We start from the raw sequence: 23,915 nt of genomic DNA on the forward strand, positions 1-23,915 counted from the left end.
AGAAATCTTTATTTCTAGTAGCTACATATCCTTCTAATTCCACCTTTCCTTCTCTGTGCCAAAACATCCTGGCTTGTACTTCAGCCTTTCTAAAGAAAATAACGACCCCAGCGTTTTTGGTGATTGTATTTATATAGTCAACACCAATTCTGGAGGAAAAGGAAAAACTTGCTCAGTTAGTGCAGCCCAAAACCACTGTTTAACTTCCCCAACAGGAAATAGTTCAAAATTTGGCTTTAAATCAGAGATTAAGACAAACAGCTAACTGTCTTACTGACCAAACAACACCCCTAGTTTAAAAGCAGGAGTCCTCAAAAAGTAACACATGCATTTCTTGAAAGCCTTAAGTGTTCTTGTGGGGGAGGAAGGGGAAAGAACAACTTCGACTTTGACTGTATGTGACACCACCCTCTAGTCCATGTGTCGGAACAGCAATATAAAAGTGAAGGTAGGAATAGGGTGTTTTAACAACATAATTACTAATCAAATTGTTACGTGAAAGCAGTGTTGATAAGCTGCTGTCACCAGAATAAGTGTAATCGCTCAGCTTCCTGTCACATACTCAATTATATTCATCTCTTGATATTGCAAAAGCATTTTTTTTCCTTCCTTTTCCTCAATTTTATAAATGGTAACATAATGAGATACGTGGATGCCATCACTTGTAGAAAATCTTACAGCTGTTTAACTATTTAGCAATATTAGGTGTCAGGATAAGATTGAAAAATATGTATGCCCTATATAAAATGCAGTGAAGCTTAGGAAAGCAAAATAGGGTAATGAAAACACAAAAATAAGACTCCTTATTGTCAGAAGGTCATATTTATTGACAGCATGAGATTCCTAGAGTTCTGACCTTACATTTCATCTGAAAGACCGTCCCTAGAGCAGCACGGTGTCAAAACCAGTGTCAAAACCACATTGTAACATTCCTGTGCCAGGAACTACATGATTTCTGTCTAAATGGTAATTTTTAAATAGTTAGTCCCACTCTCTCTCAAATCACAAGTAAGGCTTACGCCACATGACAGATTCCTCACCAGGCATCCTGACCTCAGCAACAGACCAGTACCACTTGCGTGGCCCCTTGGCTGGCAATACTCAACTCACAAGCAGAACGCTTGGGCTGATGTTTGCCAGCTTCTCCATGAGACCATTACCAAATCAATAACTGGTATTTATAATATGGAAGATGTTTCTCTTCATTCTCTCTACTAAATGGCGGAAGATCAGTCTTGATGTCAGGACAAAGAAGGCATTTGGAAGTTTGCCAGCAAAAGAATACTGGTGAGGACACAAAAAATGCTTGTTTATTAATGGTCAGCTTCAAACTAGGAGACTTACTGGCCATTAGGTCTTGGTGTCCACTTTTAGTCTGGGAAACAGCTCTTACCTTTAATAGCTGCCAGTGAAATCCTTAAAAATTGTAGGTCTTAACATTATACCGAGACATTGCTGGTTTTATTTTAAACCAGAGAAACGGCATTAATCTATACAAATATAGGTAGGTGAACCTTAAGCAAGCACATGAAGATCAATGCAGGGATTAAGAGATGCTATTTATAGCTCATGGGAGCATTGCTCATGTGTTCGCATATGGCTCTGCCAAGCAGCGAACTTTCATTGCATTATGATGCCAGCTACAAAATACCATCCTGGTACAAAACAGCTCATGTCATTCAATTTTTACTGAACTAAGCCGATACATTCTTAAGAGTGTACTTCCTGTATTCACAAGAGAGATTTTAAGGCAAGAAAAATCAGAAACCAACTGTCCAGATAAAGATGGATTAAAAGGTGAATTAAAAGATTAATTAAAAGCTTCATTTTTGGGACTTTTGTTAATTTCTTAATTTGCTGAGGGAGCAGCTTAGTCCACACAGAACTGCAGCCCTCCAACAGCTTTAAGTCCAACCTACTCTATTTCTGAATTTCTTGTTAGTTGAGGGCATAAGGCCTAATAAATGATGCTGCATTGTAAATCACAGGCTGCATGGTGCACCAGAGGCAACGTAAAGTAGTTCATATGGTGTGCACTGAGGATCTGGAGCTACAGGTCATGTGCTGCTGATCTGCGGAGGATTTGGGGGGGTTCTCCAGCAGCAATCACAGCACCAAAGAAGCATGCAAAGATGAATTAGTGATTAGTGTCTGTTCCACTTACAAAATCGAATACTGGTACCTCAGAAATGGAGCTGCTTTTTGTGCTGCAGCCTGTCTTTTCACCAATGAATACTCTTAAGAGGGAAAGAGACATGTCAGAGTAAAATTAATAGGCATTACGGTAAAGGGGAGGATGTCAATTGTACTGTGCGATTTAAACTGTAAATGGCAACAGTGTGGCTTCTGAGTAAGAGTCTTGTTAATCATGTGGAAATTGAACTGCTATCTAAGTACGCTGGTAGAAATGGAGGAAATGTGTGCTCTGGATCGCTGCTGTGCCTCCACACGTTTAGTAGGGATTGCAAATTAAATAGCTTCAGAAAATAGTTACTGCTCAATCATGAAGACATGCTGGTAATAACTAATAAAAGAATTTCCCCTCCTTTGCTTCTCAAGCTATGCAGTAACAGAATATTTTTAATTATTTAATAAATATGTCAAGGTATAGATGTTTCACAGAGCCAGCCATGTCAGTGTTTGAAATTATATGTACAATAGGTATGTGGTGAGTAGAATCTCCTAAGGCTTTACTAACTGGTTTTGTTTTGTAATTACTTTCAGATAAAAGATGTGAAGAATGTTGCTGTTGCCATTCATTGTATATTTTTGAAATACATAAATGTGCAGAATGAAAAATGAGAGCTACCTCCACAACTAGAGTGACTGAAAATTTTCACAGATGTTTCTATCAGTTGTACACACGTCTAAGTTAGGATTCTGAAAATTTTCACAGAAATGTTTTGATTAGCAGGAATGTTTACGGCAACAGTGTACTGTAAGCAATAATTGCAATATATTATCAGAAATTAATGTAGAAATTATTAATATTATCACTAAAAATCAGAAAAGTATGTCGATATAATTGAGGGCAGAAGAGACCTAACAACCTTAATACTCCAGGACAAATAACTAGCACAGCATTTTATGCACAATGAAGTGCTTGCATACAAAAATTACTTGTAGGAATGATAAAAATGATCATGAGTTTAAAAAGTCTGAGAAAGTTGCATACTTCTTTTGGACAGTTTTAGATTACAGTTGAATTTATGACAGAGAAAAAATACCAATTGCTCTTTATTTTGGCTTTTTTATCAATGTTATATAGGCACTTTAAAAGACACAAGAAAAAAAGGTAATCCCTGCCCTTCGGTGTTCCTCAGATCTAAAACTCTTAATTTGTTTTCTGTGCATGCACGGATCCAGTGCTGCAAAAACGTCAAGGTTACGTTACCTGCAGACCCCACATCACAACAGTACAGGTTAGTGCAAACCAGAGAGAAGAAAACAATAATAATCACAATATAAAAGCCCAAGGATGTAACATCATCATCATCATCATCATTATTATTATTATTAGGCATTGTTATTACAAATTTACACATCTGAATAACTTTAATGCTACTAGTAATTCAGTGACTGGAGAGGTAGTATGCATGTCTGTCATTCACAGCAATGGCATGAATCAAATGCAGGGGATTTTAAGAATCTAATTGAGCATGGAAAGGAAAAGATGCCATCAAATGGCCCCAAGCAGGAAGTTAATCAGAAACAAATCTGTTATTTACTCTGACTTATTCTCTTCCCTCCTGAAGCAGAGAAAGGATGCTAACCACTAATGAGAACAATTGCTAATCACTGTAAGAATACATGCCAGCTCAAAAGTCTGATCATGACAACAAGCAGCTCCTTAGAACATACACAAAGCTGAGTTAATGTGGGGAAAAGGAGGAAAGGGAGGAGAATTTAAACAATTTCAGGAACAAATGATTGAAAACAATACGCTTTGTAACTCAAACCCTTCTGAAAGCTCTTACAGAACTGGCCCCGTTTCATTGGCAGGGAAGGCCTGGGCTGCTGGGCAGGCATTCCTGTGTCTCTGGGATATCCCTGGTATCACAAGTATCTCAGAAATTCCTGCAGTTTCATCATGGCATTCTCTGGTTCTTCTTCGGTATATATAAACCCCCTTTGTCCTCTCTCCCCCTGCTGAGAGGTAAAGGAACCTTGAAACTTGGAGAGTACTTCCTTCACGAACTTCCACAGAAAAAAGGCACCAGGTCAGCATGAGCTTGCTCAGGCCACTATGTAGACCTTGAAAATGAGTTGCTCAGAAGTGTAGACACTCCCTGACCTTCTGTTTTGCTGGCTAGTGATCCGGACAACCTTCCCAGCTATATAATATAATACTGTTGAACTTTTGTCTGCAGCCCTTGATTTGTAGCCACTCTGTTACATGAGATCAAACAAAAAGTTCTTCTTGGGCCAATTTGCACTGCTTATGTTATATAAATATTTTTCTCTATATGAATTTCTGCTCAATTTCCTAGACAAAAACTGAACATGCTAAGAAAGCAAACAACGGGACGGCATTTTAGTGACATTCATGTGTGGCCCCTTTTGGGAAAAGCATTGTGTATTATTTTTGATCTGGACTGGTGAATACAGTTCCATGACATCACATTTAAAAATGGCTATGATCCACCTACTGATAATGCCAAAGAAAAAACAGCTGATTTTTTTAAGAAGGAAGGTGGCATGAAGATTACAAGGTAAAACAAATGTCTGAGGCTCATTGTCTACATGCAGAAAGGCCCAGTTTCTAAAGGAAATCTGTTACTTAATATTTTCTTAGCTCTCACTTCCAAAACTGTTTAAATTAGTGCATTTGGCTTTTAGCTCATCAGGTCTGATGGGCATCCAGGTCACATTTCTCCTTTCCTTTGTCTCCCTTCCTTTGTCTCCTTTCCTGTTTTTCTTTTTTTTAGACATTTGATTTCTTTCATATTATTTTTATCTCTGTTTCTTTCCCCTCATTTCCTCTCTCAGCTTTCTTTCTCAGCCCATCTCATAGGTCTTTCCCATTTTTTCTGTCCTGCATAGATTGCAGTCTTATGATTGTTTTCTCATCCCTGAAGCTATCTCACATACCATGTCTGCCCCAGCTGCCCTCCTTTTCCTTTGGCCTACGTTTCCTTCTTTTTCCCTTAACCCTCTTCCATCCTTGTTAGCTTCCTCTAGTGTGTTACTGACAATAAGTTTGCTTTTTAGAAACACGGTTCTCTATAAGTAGAGCAGTCATGGCAGTTGGCTCTCGGCTGACGGACTAACCTGTGAGTGACCGCAGAAAGGTAAAAGCAGAAAGACAGCAATGACAGAAACTCTCATATAATACCCAGATCATCCCATGACTGAAAAAAAATACCCCAAAACCTATTTATTTGTGTCCATGGTATCACCATTTCCCTCATGATTTTTTCTACCTCCTTCCCTAAGGTGTTGGAGGGAATCTGGGTTTCTTCTGCTTTCCCTTCGTTGCCCACCTTGGGATATGAACACCAGAAAGGTTCTTCTAAGTCAGCAATATGATTTTATTTTTAAATATAGCATCTGTGCAAAGCTACTTGCTGCTTTGGGCAGCAAGTACTATGCTGCAAATACTATGTCTTCTTGTGCCCTTTCCCACCATAGTTCACCCTGCTGAAATTGCTTCCATCTTGTTTAAGGTTCTCTAAAACTTGTTCTGCGAAACAGACCACGTTTGTTCGGTCTCAGTTTTGTCCTAATTATAAACCTAAATGCAGAGTGGTGACATATTCTATTCCTCTTTTAGCCGCATGCTTCCATAAATGCTGACAAGTCAGGAACTGTGATAAATAGCTTTCAGCTCCATTATTTAAATTGCTGCTGCATTTACAGCAAAACTCCAGTAGATGGCAAAATGATCCACCTTATTTTTTATTGTCAGGTTTGATAGGATGGTGAAAAGGCAAACATACCTTTTTTCTTCTTTCCCCTTTATTTCCCAAAAGCCGCAAAGATAGTACACTAAAAATGATCCCATTTTGCTTGCCAGAATTTGCCAAATTAATTCACCACCCTACATTGCTAGTCCAAGGACGTTAAATTTGGTGACTACTGCTTTAGGCACAAAGCCTGCACTGCCACTCTGCTACATTCACTATTGCTAGTTTTGCTTTGTGTTTTCTCCTCGGCGATTTAACACATGAAATGTCGAGACACATTGTAAATGGATGTATTATTGATAGGAATTGTAAGGTACATGCACCCACAGTTGTTAACATTTCAACGTTATTTCAGAAATAGTTAAAATATGTGATCAATCCTTGTTTTGCTTGTTATTCTAAGGAATCAGGTATTATAAAAACGAATTTGCATTTCACGTGCCTAAAGAGAATAGCTGCAAGGTTTATTCTCAACAATTCTTTTGACAACTACCTGAAAGGAGGTTGTAGCGAGGTGGATGTTGTTCTTTCCCCAAGTTACTAGCAATACAATGAGAGGAAATGGCCTCAAACTGCGTCAGGGGAGGTTTAGATTGGATATTAGGAAAATTTTCTTTACTGAAAGAGTGGTCAGGCATTGGAACAGGCTGCCCAGAGAGGTGGTGGGGTCACCATCCCCGCAAGTATTAAAAAACCAAGTAGATGTGGCACTTGGGGACATGGTTTAGGAAGCATGGTGCTGTTGGGTTGATGGTTGGACTTGACGAACCTAGAGGTCTTTTCCATCCTTAATGATTCTATGATTCATTCTCACACGCAACGACATAAATTTCGGTGGCTGCCGCAGTGCTCTGTGCTTTGCATGTCAAGTTTTTCTCTCTTGGCGGCTCTGGAAGTGCACTCCCCACTGCACACGCGGGTACCAGACGCCTCTGTCAAACCAACGAGTGACACGGACCCAAAACCGGGCCTGACGGACGCGGCCCGCGCCTGGCAGCCCGCACCCTCCCGCGTGGCCCCACAGCCACCCTCCCGCGTGGCCCCACAGCCACCCACCCGCGCAGCCGTTGGGAAAAACAACCGGGCCGCCACGGATTCGCCCGCCGCCCGCGAGCGTGCGCGAGGTGGAGGCGCATGCGCATGCGCAGGGCAGGGACGGCGGCCGGCTGAGGCCGGGGCGCGTCGCGAGAAGTCGTGTGCCGCCGGCGGACGGAGCGGCCAGGCCCGGCCCGGCTCGGCCCGGCCCCTCAGGGCGGCGATGGCGGCCGCCGGTGGCGGCTCGGGTGCGCCCGTGGAGACGCCCGCCGCCACCACCGCGGAGGCTGGCGCGGTGTTGCAGCGGGAGCCGCTGTACAACTGGCAGGCCACCAAGGGCTCGCTGCGGGAGCGCTTCGCCTTCCTCTTCTCCAACGAGCTCCTCAGCGACGTACACTTCGTGGTGGGGAAGGGCAGCCCCCGCGGCAGCGGCGGGGGGGCGCCCCCCGGGCCTGGCCAGCAGCGCATCCCCGCCCACCGTTTCGTCCTTGCGGCCGGCAGCGCCGTCTTCGACGCGATGTTTAACGGCGGCATGGCCACCACCTCGGCCGAGATCGAGCTGCCCGACGTGGAGCCCGCCGCCTTCCTGGCGCTCCTCAGGTCAGGCCTCCGGGGGGGCTCCTGGGCCGGGGGCACTGAGCGGCGGGGCGGGGGTCGGGGCATTTCCTCGCCCCGTGGCCCCTCCTGGCTCCTGTCCCTCAAGACCCCCGCCGCCCCCCGGGCCGCCGTGTCCGTGGGGGAAGATGCCGAGAAAACCCGTAACCACCTTGTGGGCTGGCACGCAAGGTCAAACCGGCCCGCCTGCACGTTTTGGTTCCTTCCTGCTCTTTCCCCTGCATCCTTTCCCCCAGAGAAGTGCCCTAATTTTAGGGCAGCTAATTGTCCGTTCAGAAAAGTACTTTGATAGCGGTGGGTGTCTGGTTTGGCTTTTTGATTCCGTTTGGGGTTTTTTGTAGCTGAGACGATGGGAATTAGTGGTTCCTCTGAGGGTTGCAGCTACCCATCCACCTTCCAATAATGGCCAGGGAGGGACAGAGGTTTTTGTACCAAGCTTTTAATTTCATTTGATAGTCACTTTGAAATTTTATTAATGTTATGTTCACTTTCCACTTTGATCAGTGGTAATAAATTGTTGTATCTTTTTACCAGAGTAAATGGTAAAAAAAAAAATTACAATTACCCATTGCAGTCACCCTTACTTCAGATACTTTTGGGTGGAGAGTGAATGTGCAGCAGCAGAAGGCAGTAATTAACTGATTTTTGCACGCAAACCACCCAAGTGAGACCATGAGTGCAGCGATGGCAAGAAGTATGTAAAATGGGTTAGTAACTTCTAATTCGGGCAGAACAGGATCTGCTACTTCTCATGCTCACAAAACTGATGAGTTTACCTACCGTTTCTTTTTACCACCAGTCTTTACTTAGATGGTGGTAAATAAAATTTATGGTGTTCATAGAAACAATTACTGATAATTTCTTTGTGCATCAGGCTGTGGTGCAGTAATATGATTAAACTGCTTAACCTTAAGTTTTTTTCTCAAACTCGTCTGCTAGGCAAAACCTCTGTAAAATACACGAAACAGATTTCTGTAATGAACATTTGGGAAACAAGTAATACTATTGCCTGGAAATAAATACGTAGAGTTGCGGGGCTTTCTGTAATGGGAAAAGCTCCAAAGCGTTAGCAACTTTGTCTTTGTTTTGAGGCCTAACAGATAAGAACAGTGAGAGCAAGTCACCTAGTCCTTTTAGTAATCTTGGGCACAGGAGTTGCAGTAACTGAATTGGGAGGAAAAAAACAAAACAAACACAAAAACCCAATCCCACCAAACCACCATGCAGCAGCAATATTTCTCTGTTTGCAAATTAACTGTATTTATTTTGTGGATTCTTAGCAAAGAGGGAGTGGCAAGTGAAGAGTTTGTGTAGTGGAGTGGGAGATAATGGGAAGGCCTTTCAAGCAAAATGGTTTCAAAGGTTAAAAGTAAATGAGCGTGCACATGTATGTGTTTGTACATATGTGGGGGAAAAAACACTGGACAGTGAAAAGTGGATATAATGAGAGAAGTTTGTCTGGATAAAAATATAAACACAGAAACAGGAGAGTTCTAAGTAAAGATAAGAAGGATGGTCTTTGAAAACTGTAGAACAGAATGAAGATATGTTGTTAGAAGCAAACAAAAGCCATCTAGTGTTGGTAGAGCTGCTGGTATGTAATGGCCATGGCACTTACGCAAGTAAACTGATTATACTTGCATCTGGTCTAAATATCACCAAAGTGATGAACTATTGAAACATTTCAGGTTTGATGTCTTCTTTGGTATGAAATACGTGGCAGCTTTTTATGATCTTTCATATTGTCAATATATTTTGAGGTTATGTTGGAATAAATATAACTTGCAACACCTTGTTAAAAACATATCTAAGGAGAACTTCTTTAATACAGAGCAGTACTGGACTTCTTCCATGTTCATATAGACTGTTTTTAAAGTATACCAACTGTAAGACAACTTGTTTTGTGTTTTGGTTTTTTGTGGTTTTTTTTCCTGGTGTTGGCCAGAAAAGGCAAGAATTATACCTTGCACTGTTGGCCTCTTTTTTCTGTCATTAGTAAGTTGGTCAGATAATGATGGTTCCCTTTTATAGGACCTTTCTTTAATCATAGCAAACACCAGTTTGAGGTGTATGGCTAGAAATTAAGTTGGGTTATTTGAATACACATAGCAAATGAACATCAAGGTAAAGGAAATGTTTAAGTGATGCAAAAACTTTTAGGGATAATTTACTAATTATTAAATGTTCCACAGCTAGTTTCCATTTTATTTACTCAAGTGGTTTGTTAGGTCCTATCTATAGTTGATGTGTTTTATAAAGGTCTACTGATAAAGACGTCTTGTAAATTTAAGCCAAAGGAAAAGATTTTTTTAAATGAAAACTTTTCTGATTCTCTTAAAAAATTCATTAAATCTGTAGCTGTCCAGTGAGACTGGGTGTCATTTCTCTGTCCTATGACATAAACTTTCATCAGTGTTAGTATTTTGTCACAAAATAGGAGGTAGTTCAAAAATTGTGTTTATGGGGAAGAAAAAAGTAGTTAGAAATTGAACAATTTAAACACCGGATAGTCACCAAGTGAATGTATGTCTGTATTTTTTATTTTTCTTTTGGATATGTTTGTACATAATTTAAAAATCAGCTGCAGTTGCTACCCTTTTCTGACAGGGGCCTCTAAAATAATAAATTTGTAGAGTTAAAATATTTAAAAGTAATGAACTGAAACTTTAATTGATAGTACCACTGTAATTCCAGTAATGTGCTTTAGGGTTTCTTTTTTCCCCTAGAGAAAGTCCTCCTTGTCTGTGGGCTAAAGTCTTAACTGTAAAGATTTGAAAATTGGCTGGGGAAGGGGAAAGAACTTTCTTAGAAAATAATTGGCTGAGCTCAAGGGCTTAGAAATGACTGTGGTGTGTGTTTTGGCTTATCATCCAGTATTCCTCTTGCCTGAAGAGTTTTTGAACATGAGCCAGAGGCTTTTTTTTTAAAGCAGCTGAGTACTTAAGGATTTATCTGTCAAACTACTGAAGAACAGAAATTATTTCAAAGTCACAAAGTTTGAATCTGCTTCCCAGTTAAATAGCTTTTTTTAAAAATGTTTCTAACTGTACAAATTGAATAGCAGTGATCAAGAAAATTAAAGTTGTCTCAATAGGATTCTGCTTTAGGGTTTCATTTTGTTGTTTTTTGTAAGACTTTTTTAAAAATTTCATTCACAATTTACGGTAATTTTAACTTGTCCTTTAATCATAGTATAAAGGAAAGTGACGACATGGCACAAATTTAGCAGTCCATCTCCAAGTGTCTTTGCAGAGCACTTTGGCAGGCAGTAAATAGAGGGGCAGTAGTGCTTATTGCAAAAAGATTCCTGTATGCTTTTAGAGTGATGAAAGTATTTCAGCTATTGGGAAGGTGGTACGACTAGGCGACAAAGAAGTGCTAACCTGAGAGTAAAGAAAAGTGGTATAAAATGTGTGAGAGGCTGATATAAAGTGAATGATTGAGCGGTCACTTGGAAAAATTGTTCTTGTTACTAAAAGTGTTCTTCCACTATGCACATACATCCCCCTATCCTGGATGACAATAAAGTCATTCAGTGTCTAAAGAGCAGCTTACTTCTATAAGTCTCTTGAAGGGGAGGACGGAAGAAGGCAAGGGGGAAGGATAAGTGATCTTGAGCCCAACTGAGTTCAGTGGAGGAGGAGCAGTGGTATAAACATTAAGGTGTGCTAGCTCAGGCGTGCCACAAACGGAAGAGTTAATACAGAGTCAGAGCTCTTTGCACATAAGCAGAGGGATTTTTAGAGAGAAGGCACACCTAGAGTAGATGAATGCATCATGATCATCCATCCGTATACTTCAGGGAAATAGGATTATACAACATCCTAGAACCATGTCGTTTATTACCATTTTTCATAGTTCTTTACAGACACCTTTTAACTTTGTAAATGCACATTTTAGTATTTGCAAAAGACTACTGTTTGGCTTTAAAAACCCCAGAAAAGTATTGGCATTGTCAAAAACTTGAAATACTATACAGAAAAAACTGACAATGTTACTTCCTTAGTGTGTTTGGACACTTGTCATGAGTTTTCTCAGTTTCAAAGAATGTAACTATATTGCATGTTCTGGGACTATGAGTTGCTATGTTTTGTGGTGATTGATGTGTAGAAACAGGTAACGATGTCAACAGGGTGAGCTTGAGATGCTTTGCAAATTTTAGTTGTCAGAACTTTAATCACTTACGTCCTGTCGGTTTGTCATTGACACCCTTGTAGTTGAGGAGTGTCTCTCAATGTATATCCCGCCATACTGCAGGAGAGGGACTGGAGCATAGAGCCTCAGATGTGCACTTCATGGGATGAAAAAGCATCCTGTAGCTCACAGATCTCACATGAATGAAAAACCTGCATGTGTATTTGAATTCCTGTCATTTGGCCATGTAATTGGTTTCTGATCATATGAGGAAAAAGCCTGCAAACTTCCTGGAAAAGCAAGGGTCAGAAAAGAGTGGTTTGGAACCACGCCCTGATTTTTAAGAAGGTGTATTAGAAAGTGAACCACAAGCCAGATAAGCTTCTCTGGTGGGTCAGTTCAGTAGCTTCAGGTGGGACACACTTAAAGAATAAAATCAAAATCATGTTCTAAAAACAACTTGGTGAAATGTTTTTGGTTTTTTTTTAGGATTAGGTAAAATTTATAATGTAGTTTGCATGGTAGTGGTGCTTTTTTTACGGCCTGTTAATGTTCAACTCTTACGTGATTTGGACTCTAAGCTCCTATGAAGTCATATAAGGAAGGTTAGAGCATTTTGAAACAGATTTTTTTTTAAATGTAAAACCAAAATCTAAACACTGTGCTAGTTCTTTAATGAACTACTTGTCAATTTGGTATACAAAAATGTACATATGAGATATTAGTTTCTTAAAAGTAAATTTGTCAGTGGTAGTGACTGGCAAGTCAGCCCAATATTTTTATCAACAGATAATAGTTCACAGCTTTCATAAATCAGTTCCAAATGAACTGTACAAAACTTTTACTAATAAAAACATTAGCATTTAATTAAATTCATTATTTCTGAAAGCTGTTTGATGTAAATCGAGTTTAAAGAATTAATCTAGAGCATCATTCACATTTCCTAACTGGTATGAAAGCTGGCCATTTCAATGGATTGAAGTATTGTAATGGTAGATATGTACCTGTTGGTAAGTGGCAGAAAATTTAATGTTGAAGGTCATATTTAATTGTGTGTTAGCAATTACTGAGAATTAGAGTTTTCTTGGAATATCAGAAATATAAACAGTGAAAAACTTCAGTTGAAACTTGATTTATAGGTTTCTATTGCTTAGATCGCCCCATGTTGCAAACAAGTTTGAGTCCAGTAATTTCACAGTTTTCTTCTGATAAAAACAAACTAGTTGTTATTACATTAAAATCTCTTCTAAACGCACCCTCTGTCTCTACTTGTTGCTTGCCATTCATTTCTAGAAGGTCCTGAACAAAAAAATCCTGAGAAATAAGGAAGGGCATCATCTTCATTGCGTAGGTCTTCATTCCTTCATTTACTAGAGTGCCCTTGTTTATCATGTTGGATCATCTGTGTGCTGGGGGTGGGTGGGAGTGACGAGGTTGGGGGTTGTGTACCATGAATTTATTTTTGCAAATCACAGGGTACTTGATTATTATCTGAAAAACTGATGAAATATTGCTGATTATTTTCAATGTCACCTGTAAGAAGAGTTATTTTTAAAGAGTCATCTTTTCCATACGGTACTGTAAGATAAATCTTATCTTGTCTGGTCTTGAATAACAGCTTCTCAGGTGTTTTTCCTGGTTTTGGTGGAGAGTTCTGTCTTTTGGTTCACAGCTTATGCTAAAATCTCAACCAATCATCTAGCCTCAAACAGTGGAGACAAGCCAGAGTGATTCGCTATGGCAGGAATAGAAGAGTCAAGGTTATCTGCTAGAATATTACTCTCTTTCCTCTCCTCTGAATACTACAGAATGGTAACTTCGACAGTATAAGTCCTTGACACTTCCCCTCATGGCAGGGAAGCTGGTGTGCACTGCCAGTAAATTAAGTTCAGTAATGTAGCCGTAGAGGGTTATATATTGATATTTAGAAATACAGCTCTTCCTAGTGAATCAAAAGAGTGTATGCCTGTGCATTAAGTAATTCCACAGCTCAGCTGTTGTTTACAGTTCGGCAGCTATGTATAACTAGTACAGCCAGATCTGTGGTAGGGAGCAATACATATTTAAAACAAATGTATGCCATTAGGTTAATGTAATATTCTTTCTTCAACCCTTTAACTAGCTTATTAATTTGTAAAAATGCTACATGGTGAACTGTCGCATGTTCACAGTGCAAATCTTTGACCTGTTTTCTAAACGCAAAGAGACCGTTATGTTGTGTTTGACTGCCCCCCTCAAGATACGTTTTTATGATCTATTGTGTATTGATTTCCAGGTTTCTTTATTCAGATGAAGTTCAAATTGGTCCAGAAACAGTCATGACTACTTTATACACTGCTAAAAAGTATGCAGTCCCAGCCCTGGAAGCACATTGTGTGGATTTTCTAACAAAGCACCTCCGAGCAGATAATGCCTTTATGCTGCTTACTCAAGTAGGTAAATTTAAGCTTAGTTTTGATTTGCTAGGCAAATTAGTATTTGGAGGGAAATGACTAAATACAACTTCACAGTGGTTTTGCTATCGCATAGTCTTATGTATGAAAATGTCTTGTTGCTCTGTTAGCATTTTTACAGGCTCAGTTTCTTATTAATGTGGAGGAAGCTTTTTTTTTTCTTTAATACGCAATGGACTGGGACGTTTCAAATGGAGCCACTTTATTCTACAATGTATTTGCACTAATCTCTTAATTGTTCTTTGTTAAGACTGTGCTTCATTCACTATAGTGGATTTGATGTGTACTTGTTTTTAGTTATATTGCCTAAACTACAAAGTAGTGAATTCTCCTTAATTGTACTCCTTTGAGAATAAGTACCCTTTAAGGTATAAACACAAAGAGTACTTAGACAAATCAAGCTATTTTAATTTAGATCTATACTAGAGTAGAAATACTTGCTCTTTAAGATCAGCAGTTTACAACTTTATGCTTAAGATGTATTTCCTTACCTTTCTAGGCTCGTTTGTTTGATGAACCTCAGCTTGCTAGTCTTTGTCTTGACACAATAGACAAAAGTACTACGGATGCAATAAGTGCAGAAGGCTTTACTGATATTGATATAGGTAAGCTACCTTGTGTGTCCTAAGCATTAAACTTCTGAAGGGAAGTTAGGGTGCAAGAAGGCTCGGTTCCGGTAACCCAGGATAATTCACCTCCCCCATTTGAGTGTGTAGAGTTCCAAGCATATCATATCCCCTTGTCACAGTAACTTGGGGTAGTTCGCTTCCCCCCTCATCTGCACCCACCTTTGCATGGGCACCAATATGATGGCCAGCTGTGTATCTTGGAATTTGGACAGTAGCACCTGCACTACATCAGCAATTTGCTAATGAGCAAAACAGGACATTGCATATGTATGATATGTTAATCAGGGCAAGTTTTATTATCTACCCTTGCAGTGCGTTCCTTTGAGCTTCACTCCTGAGCAGGGTTCCACTGCATTGGGTCCCTATTTGATTAATATCAGTGTCCCACCGAAGCTTTCACTTACTGAGTGTTGTGCCTTGTCCCTGAGGAATCCACACCTGCTTTTCATGTGTAATAGGAGTAACACTGTTTTGTTGCTGCATGGTACTTCTCTATTCAGAGTTGCATAGATTGGGTACAATTTATTAAATCTGTTAAAAAAAAAAAAAAGTCTAAATGGCTGGTTTCTGTGTTTCATCTTTTATGAAAAGCTGGCAGTTGTAAATTTGCTTACTTAACTTCATTGTTACTATGTGTCTAAGATTTTACTCCAGTTTAACTAGACTGTGTGAAAAACTCAGACTGAAGGAAGATATTCCAGCTGCTTAAAGAAATTTTAAAGTCATTGTTAACTCGTGTTCAGTGGGATTTGTACTATGAGTGTTCATCTCTGCTCTTGATAAATCCCACTTGGTTTTGACGCTCCAATGTGGTATTTTCTATGACCGCAAACAGGCCTTGCTTAAATTCAGGGCATATAAAAATTCCCAAAGACGACAGAAGATTCAGAATATGAAAACACTTTTTTTTTTTGCCCCAGGCTTGTGTTCTATGATAAACTGAGAATTTTTGCATACCTGTTATTGAATAAATGTCAGAACAAGTAAGAAATACAGGAAAACTTGCTTTTGTAAAACATGTGAGAGTGCCTTGCCTTGCATTCTGTATGTCACCTTCAAGTTTTGTGGGTGGCAAATATGTCAATATTTAAGATTACTTTTATGTATCTTTAATCTGGTTTTGTGTGCACCACTGCTGCTTGTGTTCATGGTCGATCCAGATTGGTAGATGGTTACTCGGGTGAGAATATGACAATATCATCATGACTAACTTGTTTTTTAGTTGTGTGCATTCACCGCTTGGTCACTTCCAGTTTTGATCTTGCCCTAGCTGTGGAAATTCTTCAGGATATTGGTCGTCACTACCTAGATTATAAACAGTCACACTCTTGGGAATCCAGAAGAAAGTTCATGTGCTGTCTTCACAGCAGGAAAATTAGTTTCTTAGTTTGCGGACTATACACCACTGGAAGATTTCTTTTTACATAAGAAAAGTTGTCTTATCTTTGTTGGGTTATTATGAATGTTCTTAGTGTCTATGTGCTTAACATTTTAAGCCTACTTAATGTGTAGCACTGTTACTGGTTTGGATGAAAACTGATGTAAATTCATTAACTTTTTTTTTTTAGACACATTATGTGCAGTTCTAGAAAGAGATACCCTTAGTATTCGAGAAAGTAGACTCTTTGGAGCTGTTGTTCGTTGGGCAGAAGCAGAATGTCAAAGACAACAGCTGCCTGTGACATTTGGAAACAAACAGAAAGTCCTTGGAAGAGCTCTTTCCTTAATCCGTTTTCCATTAATGACTATTGAAGAGTTTGCAGCAGGTGAGTTTTGGGGTTCTTGTCTTACTGTTAGACCATATCTCTGCTCTGTTCACCTGTGAGTGTTTAGATGCTTAACACTATTCTGCTATTAATGTCATACTAATAAAAGTTGTGATGCACAAATGGAAGCAAAACATTCTGCAGAATACACTCTGTTGGAAAATATTATTGTCGTCTTCAGATTGCAAATGTGTAGTTTAAATACAACAGTTGGAGTAATTCTTTGAAAAGTCTTTGAAGTTTTTTCTTTTCACAGGCCCTGCTCAGTCTGGAATCTTGTCAGATCGGGAAGTAGTAAATCTCTTTCTGCATTTTACTGTCAATCCTAAACCTAAAGTAGATTATATTGACCGACCAAGATGTTGCCTTAGAGGAAAAGAATGCAGCATTAACAGGTTCCAGCAAGTGGAGAGTCGCTGGGGCTACAGTGGAACAAGTGATCGGATTAGGTATGGGTTTTGAAACTATTTGGTGGAGAGACAGAGAAGTGTGGGAAGAAAGGGAACATATTACTCAATTTCAGCTTTTTGTCATAAGATACAGTAACAAACATGCTGGTTTTGTTTGGGCATGTTTAATCTTTTCCTCCTTTTAAATAACTTAGGCTGTTGCGCACATAAAATATAAAGTAGCAAAGTCAAAGTTCAGGAGGATTGGGTGCATTCTAGAGTGATTGGGTGTTAGCTGCATATTCCTTTTTAAAATAGCAAATTTTGAGCTGCTTTTATTTTGGAGATATTCAAAAGAATCTGGTTATTTTTTGTTTAGTGACATTGAATATCTTGGGGGATTAGCAAAGCTTTAACCTATAAAGCTGACACCTTACAAAGCATTTTTCTTACTATTGAAATCTAAATAGGAAGTGTTATTGGGGAAAAAAATGTAATGTCATTTTCAGTTTATTTCCCTACTCTTCAGTGGTAGTCTTTTTCCTACTTCACTGGGAGTAAGGTTAACACCAGTCACAGTTGTTTAAATTCCTTTCTTGGCTTGTGTCTTACTAGGTTCACCGTTAACAGAAGAATTTCCATAGTGGGATTTGGATTATATGGATCTATTCATGGACCCACAGACTATCAAGTTAATATACAGGTACAGTATATTCTGTTTAAATAGGCTTGTGCAGAAACTAGACTTCTAGTACTTGCAAAAGGCTAAGTGTATATTTGAATTGAGTAGGAGCAGTCTGACAGGCCAGGAATCTAACCTGTTTTGTCACCAACAGCGCTCATAAGCAGATGACTAGAGAAAAATAAGAACAGTGTGATACTCTTCTCCCATTCTGCTATATTCTCCTGTCCTTCAATGGTTTTCAGTATAGGCGTTTCCTGAGACTGATTTTCTTTCTCTGTTTAGTAGCTCCTGGTGAATCTTTCTTCAGGATACTTGTCTGGTCTAACCTTGAACTCCTGTGAGCTTTCTGCAGAGGAATTTCACAGCTTTGTAATCTGTTCAGTTGTGCACAAAGTCTGTTCTTTAATAAAATTTCTAGTAATTCAGGAAAGAGATCTTGAATTTGTCATCAACAGCTCTCTGAAATCAGTGACACAACGTGTAGTGACTGCTAAAAAAGCCCACTGTGTCACTGGGAAGATACTGAAAACAAGATAAAAGGTGACATAGTGTTGTTCTATGAAAGCCAGGTACGCTGACATCTTGAGTATTGTGTGTAGTTCCCAGTCTCACGCGGTAGAATTGGAAGGTAGAGAAAAGGGTAGCTAAAATGATTAAGGGGATAGAGCTGCTGCTTTATGAAGAGAGACCAAGAAGGCTAGGACTCTTCCATTTGTAGGGGAGAGGGCTCTGGGGAGGTGTGAGCGATGCTTCTAAGATTGAGGGCAATAGATAAGGTAAATGCAGAACTGTTTGTTGTTCACCAACCCCTGAGTATTACAACTAGCTGATACTAGCAGAAGATCAAAACAGGTAACACTATCTTGTCAATACAGAGGACACTAAACATAATGCCAGAAGAAGCATATATCTTGTTTTGAATCTGGTGATATTTGAACATGTTCATTCATCAACAGCAAATCCATTAGAAGATTCCAGAAGGAATAGAAGGGGATATGCACTGTAGCACCCCTAGTAGAACAGTTGTGGATGTGGAGGGAACAGACAGCAGAGCCCAGACTTGTTTGCTAACCCTCAGGAGCAACATCTTCTCTTCCCACTGTCATAGCGTATTTGACCATTTGTCTGGCCCGATGGGTATTCATTACACTCTTAGCTTGCCTGTTACACGTATGGGGGCTTAGAGGCTTATCCTTGCCCAGAACATTTTGGAAAGATTGATGTCTGTCTTGCTGCTGATTCAGTCTTAGACAGAATGTTGATGTTGCTGTTACCATAACTTCTTCTGTAAAGTTACTTCGATTTTAGTTTTGCTGAAAACATTATCCCAGCATGGGAATCTCCCCAATTTCTTCTGCTCGTAAATTTATTTATATTGCTGTTCTCCAGGCTCTTTATGTGAAGACCTTATCCTGCTGCTACTCACTTCATATCTTCAAGCTGTTCAGCCCACCGGAGAGTCTATAGGGCTTTTTGCTACTGCTGTGCTGAAAGAATGATTTAACATTGGTTTTGATGCTTTCAGATAGCTGTTCCTAAACCTTCTTTTGGCCTGCTTAATTGCATTTTTTACATTTTGATCTCTCAGTTTCAAACTTTCTATTTTAATCTGGATACACCTTCATATTTCTATAGGATGCCCTTTTTGGTTTGTTTATTTCCGGTAATAGCCTTTTTCTAATCAGCAATCCCAACTTTTTCCCCCTTTTCTCAAGCCTTTCCAAATAGGCAATATGTACTGATACTGCACTTGGGCTACGTCTTACAGTAGCCTGCATGCTTCTTGTAAGGATTTTATTTTCTTAATTGCTCATTTTAGCTGCTTTTGAACAAGGTCCCTCATTTTCCTCTTGAAATTTAGCACAGCTGTGGTGGATTTGCCTTTGTTGTTCACATGGGAGCGTTGACTCTAAGTATATTATGGACACTGTTACATAGTGTTTCCATTATGAAATTTTGAATCTGATCCTGCTCATCACTCAGTACCAAATCAAGGGTTGCGTTTCTTCCTACTGAGCAATTGGTTAGCAAGCTCATGAAATGGTCAGTGATAGCATCTAAAAATGTCACCCCTGCTTCATGTCCTGATATGACACTTGCCTGGTCTGAGTGGGTAATGGAATAAATACACCACTAAAATTGTATTTCCTACTTTTGTAGCCTGATTGATCTCTCTTAGCATCTTGTGGTCAGGATTGTCTTCTAGTAATATTGATCCAGCACTACATTTTTTTCCTTTTTAAGTGTGGAAAGTCAGTCCTTTTGAATTTTCTTTCTTGTTGAAATCAGTTTTGATTTGATTTTAAGCTTTCTAACAAGGTATTAGCATTCTGTGAGTGGCACAGTTTCACTCTGTGCTGCATATTTCATAACTGGGTACTGTCAATAACCTGTCACATCACATTGATTTATCAGGTGCCTGGGAAATTTTGTGAAAGAAAATCTGTGACTTCATTTAGGGACAGAAATTCCGTTCATAGACTTTAGCATGTGCTGGAACTGCTGTTTTGGTTCATTTCTGGGCATCCTGTTGAAACGACAGTTTATTTGTCTTGTTTCCTATTTGATGTTCACTATTCTCTGACCTTAATTCTGTACTTAAAAGACAGACAAAAAATTCCTATCCTTAAGAAAAAAAAATATTGTGTCTTTCCTCTTACGATGTTCCAACGAGAATGTATCTGGAATGAGGTTTTGACGGAATTTGTTGGCTTTTCCACCTTCCTCAGTTTAAAAGCTCACTTGCAAATTCCTCAATTTGAAGTGCCATCATTTGGTTTTCTCGGACTATACTTCTGTGTAAACGAGTAGCGTAGTGTACTAGACCAGATCTTTAGAACAAGAGAGTTGGTACTGAGGACCTATCAGATATACTATACATATCTGGGGGTTTTTACTTTGCATTAAGCCTTGTTTGATCCTCTCGCCTAAATTCCTGTTAGCAGATGAGAGCATTTAGTGTGCTCCCTCAGCAGGTTTGCTGGATTTATTTAATCTGAAAATAATTTAGTTCTTGCAAGGCAAATGAAAGCATAGTGTGGGAATGATGAAGAGATTCACTTGAAAAACATGCTTGTGATCCAAACTGAAAGGCTAATGTACCTTTATGGTTCAGAGGAAGGCCATCCATCTTACACAAGTTCTCTTTATTCTGGAAGTATCCCCAATTCCCGAATCTGAAACTTTCTTGTTACAATCTTTACAGACAGGTATTTAAGTCCCATGTCTCTACCTTTCTTCTTGGGCCTGCATAAGTACTAGCAGAGCTCCAGAGTGTTAAACATTTAATACTTGTCTTAAAATAGTGATAATGTGTATTGCAAATACATCTTTTATGTGAAAGTGGCTTAGGACTTCAGCATTATAATTGTTAATATTTCTATTGATTGTGGCTGGGAAAAATACTTAGAGCACATTTTGCCTAGAATAGGGCTTCATTTCATTTGTGCAATATTAAAATTTACATGGCAGTTTAATAATAAAATACTAACATTGATAGGATCTTTGTTAGTGCAGTAATTGTGAAAGGTGTTCGTGTTACTCTAAAGCTCTGATATCCAACTTCTGAAAGAGGTGTTGGGCAGCATGGATCAGGATTGCTATCCAAACCGAGAAGTGAGGTATCAGCTATCACTACATCTTGGCTAGTGATTCCTATTTGCCACTAAAATTGAAGGCAAAAGAAATAATACGTAGCCTGAGTGTAATTTTTATACTGAATCTAGGATAGAAATAAATTGTATAAAATATAGCAGTACAAATTCCTGTTTTCTTTTAAGAATGTATTGACTGCTTACATTATCTGTAAATACTTGTTTTCTAAATCAGCCACAGCCAGCAAACGTGCTTCCCTCATGCGGGCTGTGTAGGTGTATGAAGATCAGCAAATCTAAGTGCAGGATTATACGTAGCAGATGAAGGTCAGAAGCTGAAGGTCTAAGAGCTGTTCTTCATCTCCCAAGCCAAGACTGTAACCTGGTTGGAGCAGTGTTGAAATCTAGCCCACAGATCAGACAGCCTCTGTAAAACTCACAAGCCATTGTTCAGCACACTGCTGGGTCAACCCTAATGGTATCAGGAAATTACGCCTGTTTTCCAGTTCTGAGATTGCGCTATCCTTGCAATTAAACTGGGTGGAGTAGGCAAGTGTTTGCTTGTAATCTTGTAATATACATACAATAAGAATCTTTCTCAAGCTTGTAAACCTAAAAATATTTTCATGTTTTTGTACAGATAATTGATTATGAGAAGAATCAAACACTAGGACAAAACGATACTGGATTTAGCTGTGATGGAACGGCCAGTACATTCAGAGTTATGTTCAAAGAACCAATAGAGATTTTGCCAACGGTTTGCTACACAGCTTGTGCAACGTTGAAAGTAAGAATGCCTAACAGTACAGAAGAAAACGTTATTTTGATGCAGGAGTTGTTCTTTTTTCTGTCTTCTGATAGCAAAGTGACTTCTGGATCTTGAATTTATTCTAAGTTTAGTGCTAAAGAAGGCCATAGTTAATCTCCACAGTAACTTTTTAATACTGCTACCTCCCTTCTGTCCCACAGCACAGAATTAATAACTGGATCCTTATTGCCTTCCCAATTTCTGGCTTGCTGTATGAGTTAGAATGAGTCCTCGTGGAAATCACCGGTTCTCTGTGGGCAAAAGCACTCTCCAGAATATTTAATCTGGCAACACACTATCAAAAATCAAGTTTTATTTCTTTTATCAAGTATGGTCTAACCACTTGCTAGAGTCAAGAAAACAAAGCTTTCTTTTATCACTTCTTATACTAGTGCTAAAATATAGGAAAAAACTACTTGTTCTAGGAAAGTCTCCCCTTAGTGTTACAAACAAACTTATTTATTCAGTGTTTTCTCAAAAATCCTCTTTTAAATATAATTCACTATACAGAAGTCAAAGTTGACTGGGTTTGAAAAAAAAAAAATAGTGCATGTTAAAAGAAGCTGAGGCAGGAAACTAAGTGAAAATGCAGACAACCTGTATGACAAGAAGAAATAAGAAAATATTTATTCATTACTAGTTGGATAAAATCAAGTGGGTCTGCTGTCAGAGAACCTTTATTTTTGTTGTTATTATTTAGACATAGGACGCTTGCTTCTGCTGTCTGTGATTTCTGTATATAACTTACATGATGTGGGTACAGAAATGTTATACTGTTAAAATAACCTAAGTCAGTAGTGTTTGAAGCTCAACATTTTATGGGTCTTGCTGCCCATTTCCATTCAGTTGCTAATATCTCCTGTTTTTCAGGGTCCTGATTCCCACTATGGAACAAAAGGTTTAAAGAAGGTGATCCACGAATCTCCTACGGCTAGCAAAACATGCTTTGTCTTTTATAGTTCACCAGGTAACAACAACGGTACATCAATAGAAGATGGACAGATACCAGAAATAATATTTTATACATAATTTCACATGATCATCTCAAATATGTCAGCGTATCAGTGGACTTCAGCTCACTAGTGGTGGCATTTAAAAAATTCTGTGAAATCACATGAATGTGTAAAAAGAGAACTAACTTGTTGGAGAGGTACCGGAAAAGCTGTTTTCTCTGCGTTGTTATTGGCAGAACGTAATTACGAGGAAAAAGCTAAACAAAACATCAAGTGGAATAAGTACTCTGTATATGGAAAAATTGTTTTGAACAGTATCTTGTGATTTATTGCTTTGTCTTTTCACCCCTTCATTTCTCGTGTAGTAAAATTCTTTTTTTTTTTTAAACTGGAAAATCCTTACTCATTATGCACTTCTTGTGTATGTTTTGCCCAACCAGTCCTAAAATGACAGTAAAGCTGCTGCTGTAGTCCCAGCTTATGACCTTGGAATGACCCTATGGACATGAATTGCTACTCTGTTTTTTTGAAGGACAGTGGCAAAGCTGGATTCACATTGCTATCATCTTGACTTTTTGGATGAGCTGTGGAGAACTACTGGACTCAGCGCTGCCGACGGCATCTGCAGCTGCACTGAAGAAATACTGAGTCAAATTCAGCAATAAACAGATCTTTCCAGAATCTCTCTTAATTCAGAAGGGCTGTTTTGGAACATAGAGCTGGTTATGGAAATAGCCACTGTACATACATACGTGCCTGTAAGAAAATGTATAATGTGAAAATGAGTATACAATACTTGTAATGATGCTATTTTATCATTGGATATTCTAATACTAAAAAATTAGTATGAACCAAGCATTGTTTATGTGCAACTAGTTTTACAGATTGCATACACTCGTTCTGTGCCATTGGTGTATGTATATAGCATTCACTGTCTTGCAGTATGTAC

At 39.1% G+C, this 23,915-nt stretch overlaps 1 protein-coding gene across 1 annotated transcript; it reads left to right on the forward strand.

Annotated features, from left to right (window-relative positions):
* The first annotated feature begins 7,046 nt into the window (after positions 1-7,046).
* On the forward strand, positions 7,047-23,821 carry BTBD1 (BTB domain containing 1). Its single transcript, XM_064456302.1, has 8 exons — positions 7,047-7,541; positions 13,966-14,122; positions 14,643-14,748; positions 16,341-16,538; positions 16,795-16,987; positions 17,543-17,630; positions 21,846-21,992; positions 22,884-23,821. Exons 1-8 carry the CDS (start codon positions 7,165-7,167, stop codon positions 23,040-23,042), a joined length of 1,425 nt encoding a protein of 474 aa, XP_064312372.1. The 5' UTR covers positions 7,047-7,164; the 3' UTR covers positions 23,043-23,821.
* The last annotated feature ends 94 nt before the right edge of the window (positions 23,822-23,915 follow it).

The sequence above is a fragment of the Phalacrocorax carbo genome, chromosome 7, assembly GCF_963921805.1.
Source record: "Phalacrocorax carbo chromosome 7, bPhaCar2.1, whole genome shotgun sequence".
In the NCBI taxonomy this organism is placed as follows: domain Eukaryota; kingdom Metazoa; phylum Chordata; class Aves; order Suliformes; family Phalacrocoracidae; genus Phalacrocorax; species Phalacrocorax carbo.